Source organism: Morone saxatilis, unplaced genomic scaffold (assembly GCF_004916995.1).
Source record: "Morone saxatilis isolate NCDOM2014 unplaced genomic scaffold, NCSU_SB_2.0 Contig8, whole genome shotgun sequence".
NCBI lineage: Eukaryota > Metazoa > Chordata > Actinopteri > Moronidae > Morone > Morone saxatilis.
Window position 1 is genome coordinate 15,968,572 of NW_023340257.1, and position 16,077 is coordinate 15,984,648.

The window sequence follows — 16,077 nt, forward strand, 5'->3', positions numbered from 1 at the left end:
CACGCGGTAAAAAAAAAAAAAAAAAGGCTGTACATTTCAACATCTTACCATCTCATATACTGCCTAAATGGCAATCAACTTTATATTTTCTTTCACTTTTCCCAAAGCCAGAGGCTGCAGATATGAGTTGTTTCATGTAGTAACCAGTTAGTCTTTGCATTTATCTTTAGTCTTTGCAGTGTGAAAACACTGATGTAGGTCCACTGCGCTCTCCTGCCCCCTCTCCTCACCTCCCTTCATTAACCTCAACATTCATTTGATGGCACTACTGTAACTAACAAGCACCATGTACAAAGAGACTGCCTGTAATGATCCATGTGCATTGAGCACTTTACAACAGCCTTGCAACCAGCTCTATAAATCCATGTAAAGAAAGACCTCGCCTGTGATGTGGTATTAGAGTTGTCACGCCTTCTGCTCATTTTTAGATCTGGATCACAGTACAAGCAAGCTACAACTAGAAAGCCCTTTAGAGCCATTGACCCACCACGGCAGGTTCATAATTGAATGGAGTGTACTTAGGATGAGTGCCATTTTGTCTGTGTGTTATGGCAACCTGTGCTGTGTCAGACATCCTCGCGGTGGATGATGATAAACAGCGTAGGTTATGTCAGCTCAGATGGCTGCACTTTGGATTGCGTTTTCACTGCATTTCAAATCATTTAGATCATTTGACGCAACTCTTTTTAATTACATTAAATGGTGCTTGTTGGTCACACTTAAAACACTTAAAATACAAACGCACTCAGACGGAAAAAGACCTGGACATAGAAAGTATATTTTACATATAGCAGTACTCTGAAGTTTGCTTCGTATAGTGTGTACATACAGTGTATCTTGAGTATGTTGAATATTGTGAAATCATTCCAGGACGACGGGTTCTTGCTCTCTGTATGATCTGAGCAGTATTTACTTGTTAAAGGTCCATAAATTCCTTTGGCATTGCATAAAATAAATTGGCTTTTAACTTCCTCAACTACAAGCCTCACGAACTTTGGCAACAACAAAAAAAACATCCACTTTTATTCTTTTGATGGACTTTAATGTTGATGAGATTGCTTGTCATACTCTAATTTTAACCATATCCAGTCACAAAGGTGTCAAAGGTGGTTTCAAATGTTACTGTTGTTCAACTTTTGTATTTTTTTTTTTTAATAATTAGGCAATAGTGAAATATGTACTGCTTCCCTTATTGTCCACCTGTGTGAGTTTGTTGATGGAAGACGTGTGTTTGTATGTTTTATTGTCTCCGATTCAACTACCCACATCCATACGTCCCATTATATGTAAATAATAAACAGATGAAGTAATACATGAATGATTCCTGCCTGATATGTCTTGATAAATGTAGTTCATATCCTAAAAATTCTTTTAAGTATTCTTTAAGTTATTAGAACAATTGCTTAAGAACTGGAGATTTGTCTGTCCAATATTTTAGCACCATCTAGTGGTGAAACATCTCCCCTTTATTATGAGGTCATTCTGACAGGCTGCCTAGGATCAATAAATCAGTCAATATATCCACTTCAGCTACATTAAACCACTCTAGCTGTTGCTCCATCGACCCGAGAACATAAATCCAGACAACTGGACACAGAGGGCATTTACTCTTCATATGAGTCGTCTGATATCCTGACCTCACCCTGACTGCCTTTGAGAGAAATGATTCAGCTGAAGAATGGAAGATGAGGCAAATGAATCATGTGCATTGATCCTATTGTTAAATTTCAGGGTCTGTTAAGTCAGCCACCTATAAACTTGATGTGTAATAACTTTACTGACACAGGAGGGAGAGGAAAAAGTGAGATTTACCTATATTCAGGATACAGGGCAGTGCTTCACTCCCTTGGGAAAACAAACTTAAACCTTGTTAAACCTAGTAACAGCAGCTTCGAGACTAAACAGATGTTAACATCAACGAGACAGGTGAAAGGTATTAACTGAAAAAACAAGCAGTTTACTGGGAATTGCATGATCATTACAATCAATGAGCAACACTCACCCTCAACTGACAATAGACAAATCTTATTTACAGCATAGGTTACTTTAGATGTACAGTAGAATTTAGGTTGATTATATAACATTAGTTACTAAGCAACAACTGAGTTGGACTGTGTTCATCACATGATGGATGCTTATCATATGGATATTCTGATGGATGTGTATTAGGAACTGTACAATAAATACAGGTGAATGCAAGCCAACTCTGCAGATGACTTGATAGCTGAATGTAAATGACAACCTGTGAATATGGGTGATCGGAGTTGCTGCAGAGGGCCTCCTACAGCTCAGGAAGTCAACATCCTTTCATCATGACTGCAGCAGCGGGCAATAAACAAGTCAAACCTCTAACACAGCAGCAGATTATCGCCGCTACAACAGTCTTTTCTCCTGGCGACAGCAGAAACAAGGGAATCAAATTAACAATCTCAGTTGTCATTTAGTAAGAAATGATAACGTCTACAATTAAAATCTTTATTACAGTATACTGTTCAAGTAAAATAAAATTTACAATTCTATAGTTGCAGCATATAAACAAAAAAAAACATGAAAATTCAAAAGTAAAAGTGCACTTGCAGAAGGAGACAAACTAGCACACAATGCCAATATTTTATGAAATTCTTTTTTTTTTTTTTGACCATCTGTCTCTTGATATCCTATACGAGCTCATGTTTGAACAACTCGCCATCTTTTTCCCTTAAGTGTGCTGGCTCACTTGAGCTTAAAACGCATATGGCTTGTCTGGGAGGACATATGCTCACACTTGAGGAGAAGACATGAGAAATAGGTTTTGCAGGCAGTTTGTTTTGATCTCCTCTTGGCTGGGGTCATTCTGACCTGCTCTCAGTGGTTCAGACAGAAGCAGTGCCATTGACTCAACAGTAGGGTGGGAGAGTTTGGGATGTTTTTCAGTTATTAACTCACAGCCTCATTCTCCTCCCGCAGCACCACAAACCAATGCTGTCAGTGCTACACGGAAAGAGGAAACCATGTTACAGTGGAAATTCCCTGTGTGTCTCTGGGGCAACGCAGGGTCTGTTCGAAAGGAGAAAACATCTGGGGTTGGCTCGGCATACTTAATGACATTTTGTAGCAGAGCAGAGATGCTTCTGTGCTTGATAAAGAGAAGCGAAAGTTACTTTTTTAATCCTGACTTTCATCAAGGCGCACTCAAAGCCTTGCTCGACTAAACAGTGTTGAGCCTCTAAGAGGGAACTGAGTGGGCAGTATGAAAGTTTCCCAAACTTGGCACAGAGGCAAAACCTAACTGTGGTTTCCTGTGACGTCCCTCATACAGTATGTGCAGCATGAATTAAAAGCGAGGTCGAGAAAATGGAGAAAAAGCCCAGCAGGAGGAGTCAAAGACATTGTTTGTTTTGCAAACATTGACGGCCCTTTCTTAACCTTACACTGTGATAGGACCAAAGACACAGGGACTAAATCTGATCATTCAAATCTACAGACTTTGGGAACTTTGGAGGAAAATAAAGACAAAAACCTCTTTTTTTTGTGCTTTAAACCTAACCCACAGGCTCGTCTGTGTGGATGTAGAGTGCGGTGATTGGACCGTTCCCTTTGACAGTTTAGAGACAGGGTGATTAGGAATAATATAATAAATATAAGATCCATAATATCAAGTACATGACTAAGGCCAACACACTGTCATAATAGTGCATTTTACTGCGAACCAAAAGTCCAGTGGAAAAAAAAAAAAGGACTGGGCTCTAACATTCGGGCCTGTATGTTACTTATATATGAAGATTTTTAACTACACTTTAACTCACAGATTAGCTGCTTTCATTTGGATCAGGAAAAGATACAGAACAACAAGTGCAGAAACCTTTACTAGGACTTGCATTGTATCTGGTTTTCAATATATCTACAGTAATTCTGAAGAAATATCTGTGCATGTCGACTTCAATGGACTTATAAGAGGACACGTTCAGACTGTTTATCACCATCAATTTTCAATTTATGGAAAATACACTTAACTCAAATAATGGATAATAAAAAGCAAAATATCAACAGGTGCCTTTATGAATGTTAAAATTTCAAAGCGCTGACCAAACTAATCATGAATTATATCCGGATAGGTTGAAAGATGGATATTTGCAAAATAGCTTACCAATAATAATTTATAAACAATGATGTGCAAATGTAAAAAGCATGTCGGTATGACTAAAACCAGAATGAAAAAGCACAGAGATAAAACAACAGTAGGGCAGCCCATACACACAACCCTTGACTCGTCCTTGTCTGGTAAGTAACCGAGAAACCATTGTTTAAAGAAGAGGAAGCCTCTTCTTTATGATCTCAGAGTGTTCACACTGAGAGCTTCCCCTGCCCAGACGCAGCGACTAAGGAGTTGCAGTGATCTCCATGACCACTAATCCAGGTGATCCAAGGTGTGTGAGACTGCAGAGAGAAGGGTCCCACACACCAAAAAACACCTGGAGCTGAGACGTGGGAAGAGAAAGGAGAAGAGAAGGTGATCATTCATCAATACTGAGCCAAATCAGAAACAGATTTCAGGTAAAGTGTGTACTGTTACAGGCTGAGTTGATGACATGTCACTGACCTGTAGGGGACGTCCTGTCTGTGTGGGCCTGTGGGCTGAGGTGAGGGCAGGGCCCCCGAGCCCTAGCAATTACACTGCTGTTTATTCTGTGTGGTGGTGCCTCTAGGCTGTCGCAGCTGCCTCAACGAAGCATCTCCATACTGAATACCTGACCCCATCCTCTCTGGGTCCAACTCACCTTTGCATCAAAAACATAAATAAACGTTACTAAAGGTAGATCCACAGAGCTTTATGCACTCAAGCACAGACATTAGAAAAACAAGCAAACGTCTGTGTACCCTCGCAGAAACGCCCAACTCACACACACCTCTTTAATAAGAATAAAATGTGTACCTGAGTCTATCTTGTTGAGGATGGTGCGAGCGCACTTCAGGAAACCCTCCTCGACATTCTCCCCTGTCAGAGCACTGGTCTCCAGGAACATCAGCTCTACGTAAGCAAAAAAAAAAGAGCATGAATTGAAGGTGGAAGAAAAAAGAAAGAGTGAAAGAAGGATAAACAGAAGACAGGATGGGGTGGCATAAATGATAAAAAAAAGAAGCATACAGTAATAATACAGACAAAAGGAAATAAGAAAAATTCAATCAGAGAAGATAGCCAATAAGGAATAACGTGTAGGATAATTCAGCAACGCGTTACGCCGTCGTCCTCGCCTTTTGAGCAAGCCCACACGGGAAGGCGCGACGCCTCTAGGAAGGTCACCTCTCTGTCTGCATCCAGGTCTTTCTTATTGCCACACAGGATAATAACAATGTTGGGACTCGCCAGAGTCCGTGCATCTGTCAGCCAGTTGGTTAGGGCGTTATATGTCTCCCGACTGCAAGACAGGACGGGACAGATGGACACATAGTGGGGCGCAGTGGCAAGTTTATGATTGTTGTCAAAAGATCGACCTCAAACATGATCAAATGATTTTGGATAGCCTCGAGGGTCCGAGTGTTATGCAAATTTCATCACCTGTCCGTGTCAGCGAGGAGTAAACGCACGTGTCAGCGTATCCACCTATTCAGACAGCCAACGTAGTATAAACAGAACTATGTGCACATTTTCTGTGTGTTTGTTTTGGAGGACGGTATACCTGGGGCCTTTAAAGTATGCTGTGTGGTAAATAATGCATTCCTATTTGCATGTATTAAATTAATTATTCATGAATTCTCAAATATGCAGCTATCACTTTATTTGCCGAAATACTGACGGCTTCCTTTATATAAACGCATATCTAACTTGAGAATGACTAAACCTAATGTTTGCTTGGGGGGTAACACAAAGATGACTAATAAACACTACACTTTGTAACTTCATTTTATAGTTACAATGTAATCAGTTAGTCAAAGAAGTGTTAAAAGTTTGCCATCTAAAACTTTAAATGGAATAAATGTCTTTCACTACTCAGCTCGCTGGATTACATTGTTATGTAGACCTGTCTGTTGGGCAGTGAAGTACTTTCATGGAAACTTCTTTGGGTTAGAGCCACCAGTCACCATGGAGACGGGACCCTGGTGTCCATGGTAACATGAGCCAGTGAGGTGAGCAAAAGGGTGTGGGTCAGCAGAATAATGTTAAACAGCTGCTTTCACAAACAACCAAAGAATGACGTCACTCCTCGTCCATATGCTGATGGGATCTCTCTCTCTCTCTCTCACTCACTCTCTCACTCTCTCACTCTCTCACTCTCTCACTCTCTCTCTCATCTTCCTGCTAACCTTTTCACCTGTGAGATGAGCTAAATGTCTCCATCTCCTACTCACTCTCTTGTTTTCCATCTCCTCGTTCTCACGCTCCCTCCCCCTGCAGTTTCCTCCCCCCACTCTCCCTGGTTTTTTTCCCCCTGCAGGTGACACTTTCTGTGATGGACTTGCTTTTTCGCCTTCCGCCAGCCTGCCAGAGGATGCCTCTATATTACAGCTCCTGCCACTCTGCACTCTGCAAGAGCCCATACATTCTTACAAACACAAACTGTATTACATTCCTGTCTCTCTGCATTAGTGCATTAACTTCATCTTGATTTCACAACACCTCTATCGCAACCTGAAGCCTATAAAATACAGACTGAGGGGTGGGTTCCAGTATTCATATCTCACTGGGTCCGAGTACAGAGATGCTAAATTGCACAATTTCTAGAGGTGGTATGGACACACTCTAGTTCTTTTTTCTTTCTTTTATTTACACCGCACAGACTGAAACCAACAACACAGGTGCTCATAAAAATAGACTGAGAGGAAGGTGAAATACTATTTACACTAAAGCTTCATGGGTCAGTAAATTTCAATTTCAACTCCACCCAGATCCAATTTCAACAGTTCAAAATAAGTTAAAAGAATTGCTGTGAATGCCTGGCAGCGTGCTCCTCTGACTATAATGTTTTTTTGGTAGTTTTAATGATTATTTTGTCATTTAATTAAGAAAAATGATGAATGTCTAGGAGACATTTTCCCACAACATCCCGAAAGATGGAAAGCATTGTACGTAAATGTTCTTTCTGTTACACAAAAGGCATCGTGTGTAGAAAGGTAAAGGGACAGTGAATGCAACAATGGTTTTACCTGGTAATATCATAGACAAGGAGCGCTCCAGCTGCTCCTCTGTAGTAGCTGCGTGTAACAGAACTGTGGAGAGAAAGCAGAATCTGGGTTTACAATAAGGCTTTCACAATATCAATAACAGCTTTAGTTGGGGAAGGTGAAAAAGAAACTGTCCATTGCTTTTAGCTATTATCATCAGTCAGGCATATAATTACTCCAATGGAGCTGCCGGCATCTCAACATCTGTGGGTAACTGAAATTGGCTGTTGCCCGAAAACAGCATGTGTGCTCAGTAATTCATGTCAACCTTGTGTTTCTACGAAGTTTGCCAAACCCATAGCAGGAAACACTGTAGGCCATTACCGGAATCGCTCCTGCCCAGCAGTGTCCCAGATCTGCAGTTTGACCGTCTTTCCACCAACGTTGACCACTCTGGAACCAAACTCCACGCCGATGGTGTGGTTGGAGTCCTGTTTAACTGCAAAAGGGACGCAGAGAGAAAAGAGTGAAAAAGGAGTGAAGACGAGGTCCCAGCCTGGAAAAACTCTTGTAGTTCTGAGTAGTAAGACCATTATAGATTTTTTTGTCCTGGCAAAATGATGTGGTGTTCTTACCCAGCTGTCATAAAGGAGACAACCGTTTGAACTCTGCTCCCACAATGTTACCTCTAATCTGTACTATATTGGGGCGTTGTGCTTGTTTAAAAGACATAAGATGTTATCTTCAAACAGCTCATATCCACATTAAAGACTAGGGTGAGTGTAGATGTGATTCACACTGTCAGCATGCCCTCCCTTTCTCTCCAGTGACAGCACAGGGACCTAACACATCTTTAATCAAATTAACACAAGCATGTGTGTGAGTATGTGTGTGAGTGTTCACATGTTTTTATGTTATTCACAAAAGCAAAACTGTGAATTAGACCAGTACTAGCACATATCACACTGCATATTTTGATTCCATAGACTTAGTTGTATTGACACAGTCAGAGAAGTGTAGATTTAACTAAATTTGAAAAACATTGTTAGCTGGAGTGTTTTCTAGGATTGCACTACACAGAAACTGTGAATTGAATGTATTGTTATTTAACAATAATTTAAAAAAAATGACAGCTCAGAAGAAAAAGAAAAATATTCATTTATTATTATTATTTTTTAGGTCCCGTTTGTCCAAATCAGTCTAAGCCAGAGAACAGTTGTATCATGTGTTATATTTATTTGGCTCAATAATTACCTACTGTGAATGTTAAGAATCTGGACTGACACAATTCACTGCGTCATTTTAGTTTGATTCCAAATGAAAGTTAATGAATAACTTTCAAGTGGAAACTTGAGCAGAAAGGCAGGCCTGCGATAACTCATGAAATCAACAGCACTGTGTGTGTAATAATACCACTGCAAATGCAAACCTGATGGGCTTTAAGGAGGGAAAACTTACACTTGTTCTCAATGAATTGGTGGAGGAGGCAGGATTTCCCTGTCCCAGCACTGCCGATCACCAGAAACTTAAACAGGAAGTCTGAAAGCAGAGGAGAGGAGGTAGAGATCAATGTAACACCAACGTCAGGGGAGAATCCACAGAGACAATCCTTACACTTCCTCTTAATCCTACTGAGCTTCTACTTTCCCAGTACCCAACAACCCCAAATTAGCCTACGTATCACAAAGCCCTGCATGGAATCAGTGTAACCTGCTACTTATTATTCTAATTTAATATGCTTGTTTGTCTGAGGTGTCGTCAGAGCAAAGCCAAAGCCTTCCAGTTACTGAACATGGATTAGGCTGACTGGACTGCACAGAGATTGAATGACCACAGCCAGCTGGTTGTACAGATGTTGTTGTTGTGGAGAGTGGGCCCTTGCTCTGGAGAGTACAACCCAACCCACGCAGACGATCTGAAGCCCAAATGACTCGGGGCCCCTGACACGCAAGGCCGTCCACAGCACAGACGTCCTTTGTGTGCTGTGATGAAAAGATGGGGGCATTTACATACGTAGGCTGTGCTGCCCTATCCAAGAGAAATGAAACCACGTCACGGTGGAGGAGATGGAGCGTGTGCGTGTGAATCACGCTCGAGTCTGTGTTTGTGAGTCACGCATAGAGCAGTAGTAAAAGAAAAACAGGAAACCCGAGAGTGATGGACAGTGAGAGCAAACAATGAGCGCAAACGGCGACTTTCCTCCTGATAGTTGGAATTTGAAGACAGTGTGCGATTCTGGTTGGAGCTTCAGCGCTGGCTCTGCAGGCAGGAGTGCTGGCCTGGCAAATGATTAGTGACTCCTGTTGAGATTAAGAGCCAGGTGAACATCCTGTGAGTATTCAGCTCCACACAAGGTCAACAAACAGCAGTTAAAAAACAAACAGGAGGAGCAGATGTGATTGATCTTCACACGCCGCCACCAGCTCGGTTTACGGTGCGCCTTTGTTTGTTGAAGCGGGTGTTTTCTCAAGCAACACGAGCTAGAGGTCAACTTCATGGTAATGGGACTGCTAAAGCGAATGAGCCTACGAGCGCCAACGGTTTTCATCAGCGACAGCAGTCAGCGACAGCGTTGCATCTCAACCACACGTTGTCAATGGCCGTGACAGCAGAACTGACTAAATCAAAAGCTAACAGCTCCGTTTTAAAAGCTTGCCTCAGCTTTTCAACATCCTCCCAAACATTACATATTCCCATGCGAGATCTGCGTACAACAATCAAGCTGTCAATATGTCAAAGCAGTGGGGGGGAGGAACGCAGCGCTGCCCTCTCAACAGCCGCCTTTCAGGCTATTGTGTTCTTTACGCATCAATATTAAATAACCCGAGGGAACAGACTAACACTGTTATCTGCATTCACTTACACTGTGACAACACTTAACACGCTCAGGCCCCAGATCTACCTCATGTTTATGTCAGATGTGTCCTCTGATCTACTGACAAAGTGCACTAATGTTTGCCTAATGGATTTATGTACTTCAAGAATGCAGCACAAGATAAGGAAAATGTGAAAACTGGAGAGATTAGATTGTAGATTGAGATTAGAGAGTAATAAAATATGAATCAAAAGATCATGTGTAACAATGGCCACAATCCTTTCCAAGAGACAAGTGTCGTTGTTTTCTTCTTCTTCCAAGTACATTTGACTGCATTTTACAGACTCAGTTAATCAAATCAAATATTGATTAAGTAATAATGAAAACTAATGAAATAATGAAAATAAATTGTTTTTTATTCTAATCGTTCATTGCATCTCCAGTATCTATTCACAGATCGCCTACATGGAGGACCAAAGGAGGTTAGCTGTTATTCAATAACACCAAACAAAAAATAACACCCAAATATTTTTTATTTTTAGCATCAGTCTAATTTATAATGAAAAAAAAAAGCACATTGCTATTTAAAAACTACCATTTTCTAATTCCCCATCTTCTATTTTCTTACATAAATCCCATTCTGTAACTCCACGAGAGTGCCCAGCTGATGAGACCAAAATGAATGAAACATTTGAGGATTTTTAATGTGGGGCCACTTAACCTGGCCTCGTGTTTTATAGTATTCACAATGCTTTTTGCCAGTTCTACAACTGACCCTCCAGGAGAGGAGACAGACAGGAGACTGAGACAGAAATCAATAAAAGGCTATTACAGCTACCATTAGCGCTGGCACGTCTACATAAATAACACCCACTGGGATAAAGTTTCATACAAGGAATAAAGGAGACGTGGTACAAGCAGAAACACATGTATGTGTGTGTGTGTGTTAGAGAGAGAGAGGGAGGGAGAGAATGATGGTGTGCCATTTCAAAACAGCTGGGTCTATGGTGTCAGGCAAATTGTGCTACTGATACTGCCATTTATGCAGAATAGTAAGAACTTCTAATCTGTAGTACCAGTGGTTGGTTACAGTGCCAGTGCTCACAGACAGGTGCGACCGTGTCTCTTTTTTCTTTTTTGTCAGCTTTAACTTCTAATGTAGATGGCCTTAAGTAGAGACAGCAGTTACTCAGATTCAGGCCGACAGCTGCTGCTCTACAGGTAACCGACATATGAAACTATCCAACTTCCTCATCACAGGCCTGGCAGCTGATGGCTACCTCTAAGTACAAAAACACACAACACCTATGACTGAATGCAAATACCTCCTGCAGCTTGCAAGGTCACCCAATCTGCCTGAAACCCCAGCTCAGGTTACCTCGGCGTCTGCAAACACGCTCTACATGTATCCACACGCCCCTGTAGCTTTTTGTGTCTCAAGTTTTGGGGCCAACTTTTACCTGGAAATCCATCAGCATCCGTCTGCTCATGTAGCTGAAGCGTTTAAGGAAGCAACGCACTCCGCCATCGCAGGGCAGAGATGTCAACTCACACACGGAGCTACCTCAACTACAAGAGCCCCTTCCAATGAAATACAAGAAGCAAACGTTGTGGTTATCACTATTTAAAACCCCGCTGACATGTTGAGGTGGCAGCTAAAGTAAGCTAACCGTGTAGCCAGCTCAGTAGCTATCGTTGCTAAGAGCCAGTCGGTTAACATCACACCACAGAGCGGTGTGTATGTAATGAAAACACAGTCTTAAACATACCGTATGTCTCAGACATGTTGACCTTCGCTGTGTGAAGCTTTTTACTGTTCTCTCGGTATTGTGTCAGCTGTGTGGCGGCCTGGGTTCACACCTCTTTAGGGGTGTTTATCTACGATGCTAGTAGAGGTTTCCTTGAGCCCTTCCTAGCTTCTTGCTCCGACCACAACCAAACACGGCAGCTGCGTGCTACGTCATTCGTCGTGTACTGTTGCCTTCAGGTGTCGTTGGCTGTGTGGGGATTTTTCTAGTTAGCGAACACGACCAATCCGACAAAGGGGTCGAAACACAAGTTTGCTTTTGAAGAACAGACATTTCATTGGTTGTGGTTTGTGCGTGCCTCATATATTGATTATATGTCCGATATATTCCGTTATTAACCCTCGAGAGCATAGGAAAAATAAATAAAAATGGGCTAATTCGTCATTATATTCGTGCTTGTATTGTTCAGTTTGGCAAAAATGTGTTCCCGTCCAGTTCAAAATGAAGTAGACGATACCAAAAGACTAGTGTTAGGCCGTTTCTATTTTGTTTGGTCGTTAATTCACTCAAAACCGCGACGAAGTCTTTTTCAGTGCTGAGAAGAAAGTGCTCACTTAGAGAACTTGAAAGCAGCATTAGTTCGTCGGTCTAATTACCAGCATTACTCATTTTCAATCAAAGCATGTTTTATTTAGAGAATGCCAGTCTAGTCAATCATAATTTAATTCGGTAATTTCTATTATAGTGAAACATAATTTATTATAGTAAAAAGATTATTGATTATATATTTCTGTTACATATCGCTGTAGGTGCAACAGAAAGCCACAAGATGGCAGGCAAAGATAAAGGGATTTGAGGACTGAATATTCCAGATACAGTTACTTGTAGTTTAACCTGGTTAGATACCAAATCCTCTACATGACATAACATGACACGATATGACATTTTTGGTTAATTTTGTGTTTTTCCACATTATTTCTTTTCTTGTTTAAAATGTTATTTTGTACTTCAGACATCTGCTATGGAAACTGTTATACCGTTAGGTTTCCCACTCTGCTTCTACAAACTCCCATATCTTGGCACAAAAAACAGTGCACACCCGTATGTCAAAATTTGTGGTAAAGGGAGTTATGCATAAATGTGGTGTCTTTGGCAAGCAGGCGACTACTTTCCACTGGGAATAATTGCTTAAAGCAATGCTTTTTGAGGTTTTAGAGGAATGCAAAATGCCTGTTTTCTTGTTCTTTGCCAATTCATTCATCACCTTTCCATACCTGCATATACACACACTCACACAGAGCCCAGGGCGTGGAGTGCAGGGCTGCCCAAGGGCAACAGGTGATAAATTACAGAGCCTTCCACTCTGCTTCTATCTCTGCTGGTTCCTCCCTGCCTTTGTTCTGCTTTGGCAGATCCACTCATCCTCCCCAGCCTTGTTAAAAGCTCTTTTCACCAAGATTAAAGACAGAAGGAAACGCAAGGCTCAGCGTCGTGTGGGGGCACGGATGTTTTCCTAAGGTGGGCTACAAGAAAGGCTGGCCTCAAAGGTGTGCAGCAGCCAGAGAGAAAAGAGGGAGGTTTTTGCTTCCGTTTGGTTATCGGTCTTACCTTTGAGGATGTCTCAATGCTCACTGTGTCTTTGTCTCTCTTGTCCTCTTTCTTGTCCTCTCGTCCATTGTGGGTGTCGTCAGAGCAGATATTTGTTTGGACTGCAGGCAACCAAGGTGCTTGTGTGCGTCTGTGTGTGCGGTTGTTTTGACCTTGGACTATCCTGTCGCAAACAGTTCAGACTAACAGAGGCCTGCTGCATTCACATGCTTTTAGAAAGACATGTCAACAGAAAATAACTAAGAAGGGAGGAGGTCATAGAAACAGACCCTGTCCTGTCCCATCCAGACTGTTTCAATCCAAGATCAAAACAAATGTGTTTATGATGAGCTCATTGGGGAAGCCCCCAGCAACATTTGCAATGTTTACAACAAACAATGAGTCATTTTCCAGGATGATTTGAGTTTCTTGAGACAGGTGAGCTCTGCGGTTGGTTGCCATCACTGTAAATATGAAGGTGTCTGTCACATTATGAGTCATACAGTAAAACAGAGGGATGCCTGACGACCTGCTGTTTTATATACAGACACAAAGGCTTTCTATGAAATAAGGGCTATTAAGACACACACTGGTGTAAACATAGCCGAAAGGTGTGAATGCATTAATGAGTTGAAACAAGTACAAGAATTCTGTAAAGGCATTAAGTGTTTACGCCAGCTGACGGATTTCACCTGCAGAGGCGCTGTGGCTGCAGCAACTGAAGTCTGAAAAATCACAAATCTGTTACCCAACTGTCAAAAACTGAATGAGGCTCTCAGACAGATGATTACGTGTGTTGAAGTGCAGAACGAACAGTACAGCTCTGATTCAGACTGAGGGGGTGTATTTATGTGCATACCTACTCTGCACAGTGGTCCTTGTGCAACTGTTTGTTTGCACGCCAGGGTATCCACGTCAGTACTGTACCTCACTGTGCACTGCCTAAATCAGTAAACCACTAGTAGGTCACCATACACTAGAGCAGAAACCCCAGACTATTTGAATTACTGTGTGTAAAGGGAGCCACATGTTGACAAAGGGGGACTGCAGTATTTGAAAGGGAAGAAGAGGGTTACAAGTAAAAGAGAAAGTTCTAGCATATCAAGTTCCTTTTAACTTTCATAGTCTCTTTCATATTTCCTGGTGGCTGTGGATACCCTACAGCTTACACTATAAGACCATAATGGGATGGCTATCTTATGATGCCCACATCACACTGGCAATGTACAGATGGGTGACAAATTAGAGGAAAAAACTGAAGGATTGAGAAACATTACAAAGGCAGGTGCTCTCATTTAGGACACGAGGAGTCACTGAACCGTTTGATGAGAATGAAAATGATGTGAATGAATTAAACACCTGTAGGAAAATGAAGAGGTTTTCTAAAGGCTAGAAGGTTTGTGTTGTTTTTTTTCTTTAAATTGTCACCCGTCTGTATTTTCATTGTGCTATCTTTTTTCCATCCATCCATTCATACATCCGCTTATCCTTGTGGGTGCGGCTGGGAGGGAGTCAATCCCAGCAAGAAGGGTCTATTTGCAGTTTTACACTCCAACTTCACTAGGTGACACACCCCTGAGATAACTTCCTGGGTTAACATATTTATTTTAAAACCAAACCATGAGGTTTGTGTGCCTAAACCTAACCAATCTGTGACCATCTCGAGGGTGTGTCAGTGCTGTGGACCCATGGATAAAGTGTCCTCAGCTGCCATTTTATTATTTATTTTTTTAACAATATTTTTGTCAGATTAACTATTTATATTTTTCTATACAGATTTAACACCCCGATGTTTTCACATGTGTTCATAAAAGATTTTAAAACATTTTGCTATATCCAACATTTACCTCAAAAAGACCTCTTCTCAGAGTTGAGTCTTGGTTTAGTGTGAAAGCCTAGCATGTGTTTGCAGACATCTACCTTTCCTGTGTCATTTTGACGTGAAGGTTACATGCTGAAAAGCGGCTTCCTTTACGGTCACAGCAGATTGTTGTTGTGGAGAGATGATCTAAAATAGAACGAAGGCACCACAACCTACCCAGAGACCGACAGACCTATTGGTTTCCACTTAGCAGAGAAGGACATTCATTTTGCTTTTACTGACTACAAGAGTAATTTTTTCTGATTGATTAATGTAACTTGTAAAACATAAATACTGAACACAACCACAGAACTGAAGATTCAGAGAATCATTCAGCCTATTTTTCAATCTGCTTATTTTAAGTTCACTCTGTAGGTGGCCACAAAGAGGTATTGAGACCAAGTTATAAAGGAACAGAAGAATGTCAATGAGTTCAAGGGTCCAAGCAAACCCAAAACAGCAACAACCCAGGCATCTCCTAACAGTTGTATAAGGCAAGGAGAGCCTAAAGGGTTAAAATTTAATGGAGCAAAGCCTGCAAGCTAGATCAGGCAGGCCAGTTGTACTGCTACATTCACAAGTTGGACACTTGCTGCAACATTTATTCAACACACCCTTTGCAATAAGGCAGAACTTTTAAGTTGTCAAAGCTGCCCACTCTCACAAAAAAATAGTCTCATCATGTCCCTTCAGAGGTTTTTCTGTTTCAGCTTGTGTCTGCGGTGACTCACTGCAGAAATGTTAAGGATCACTAATTCGCATCAACAAGCTCAGTTTTGCTACCTGGACTATGAGCAGATCTCTTGGCTCTTTTCAGTTGGTGTTTATGTGCTTGGCAATATCACTAATTATCTCCACTCTCTGAATCTCCTCTGAGCTTGTTGTATTCTTGAGAGAAGTGACAAGGTCAGAGCCTAGATGCCAAGTATCAGTATGTGCATATTTGATATTCTCAGATCCATTCCACATGACTTGGCTGACTTAAT

The 16,077-nt window shown here is 41.5% G+C and overlaps 1 protein-coding gene across 1 annotated transcript; it reads right to left on the bottom strand.

Annotated features, from left to right (window-relative positions):
- Positions 1–1,936: 1,936 nt before the first annotated feature.
- On the bottom strand, positions 1,937–11,725 carry rab4b (RAB4B, member RAS oncogene family). The gene is made up of 8 exons (XM_035679874.1): positions 11,665–11,725; positions 8,539–8,619; positions 7,465–7,579; positions 7,123–7,185; positions 5,233–5,396; positions 4,913–5,008; positions 4,580–4,757; positions 1,937–4,457 (listed from the first exon to the last, which is right to left on the bottom strand). The coding sequence occupies exons 1-7, from the start codon at positions 11,678–11,680 to the stop codon at positions 4,642–4,644; spliced, it is 651 nt and encodes a 216-aa protein (XP_035535767.1). The 5' UTR covers positions 11,681–11,725; the 3' UTR covers positions 1,937–4,457; positions 4,580–4,641.
- Between the last annotated feature and the right edge of the window lie 4,352 nt (positions 11,726–16,077).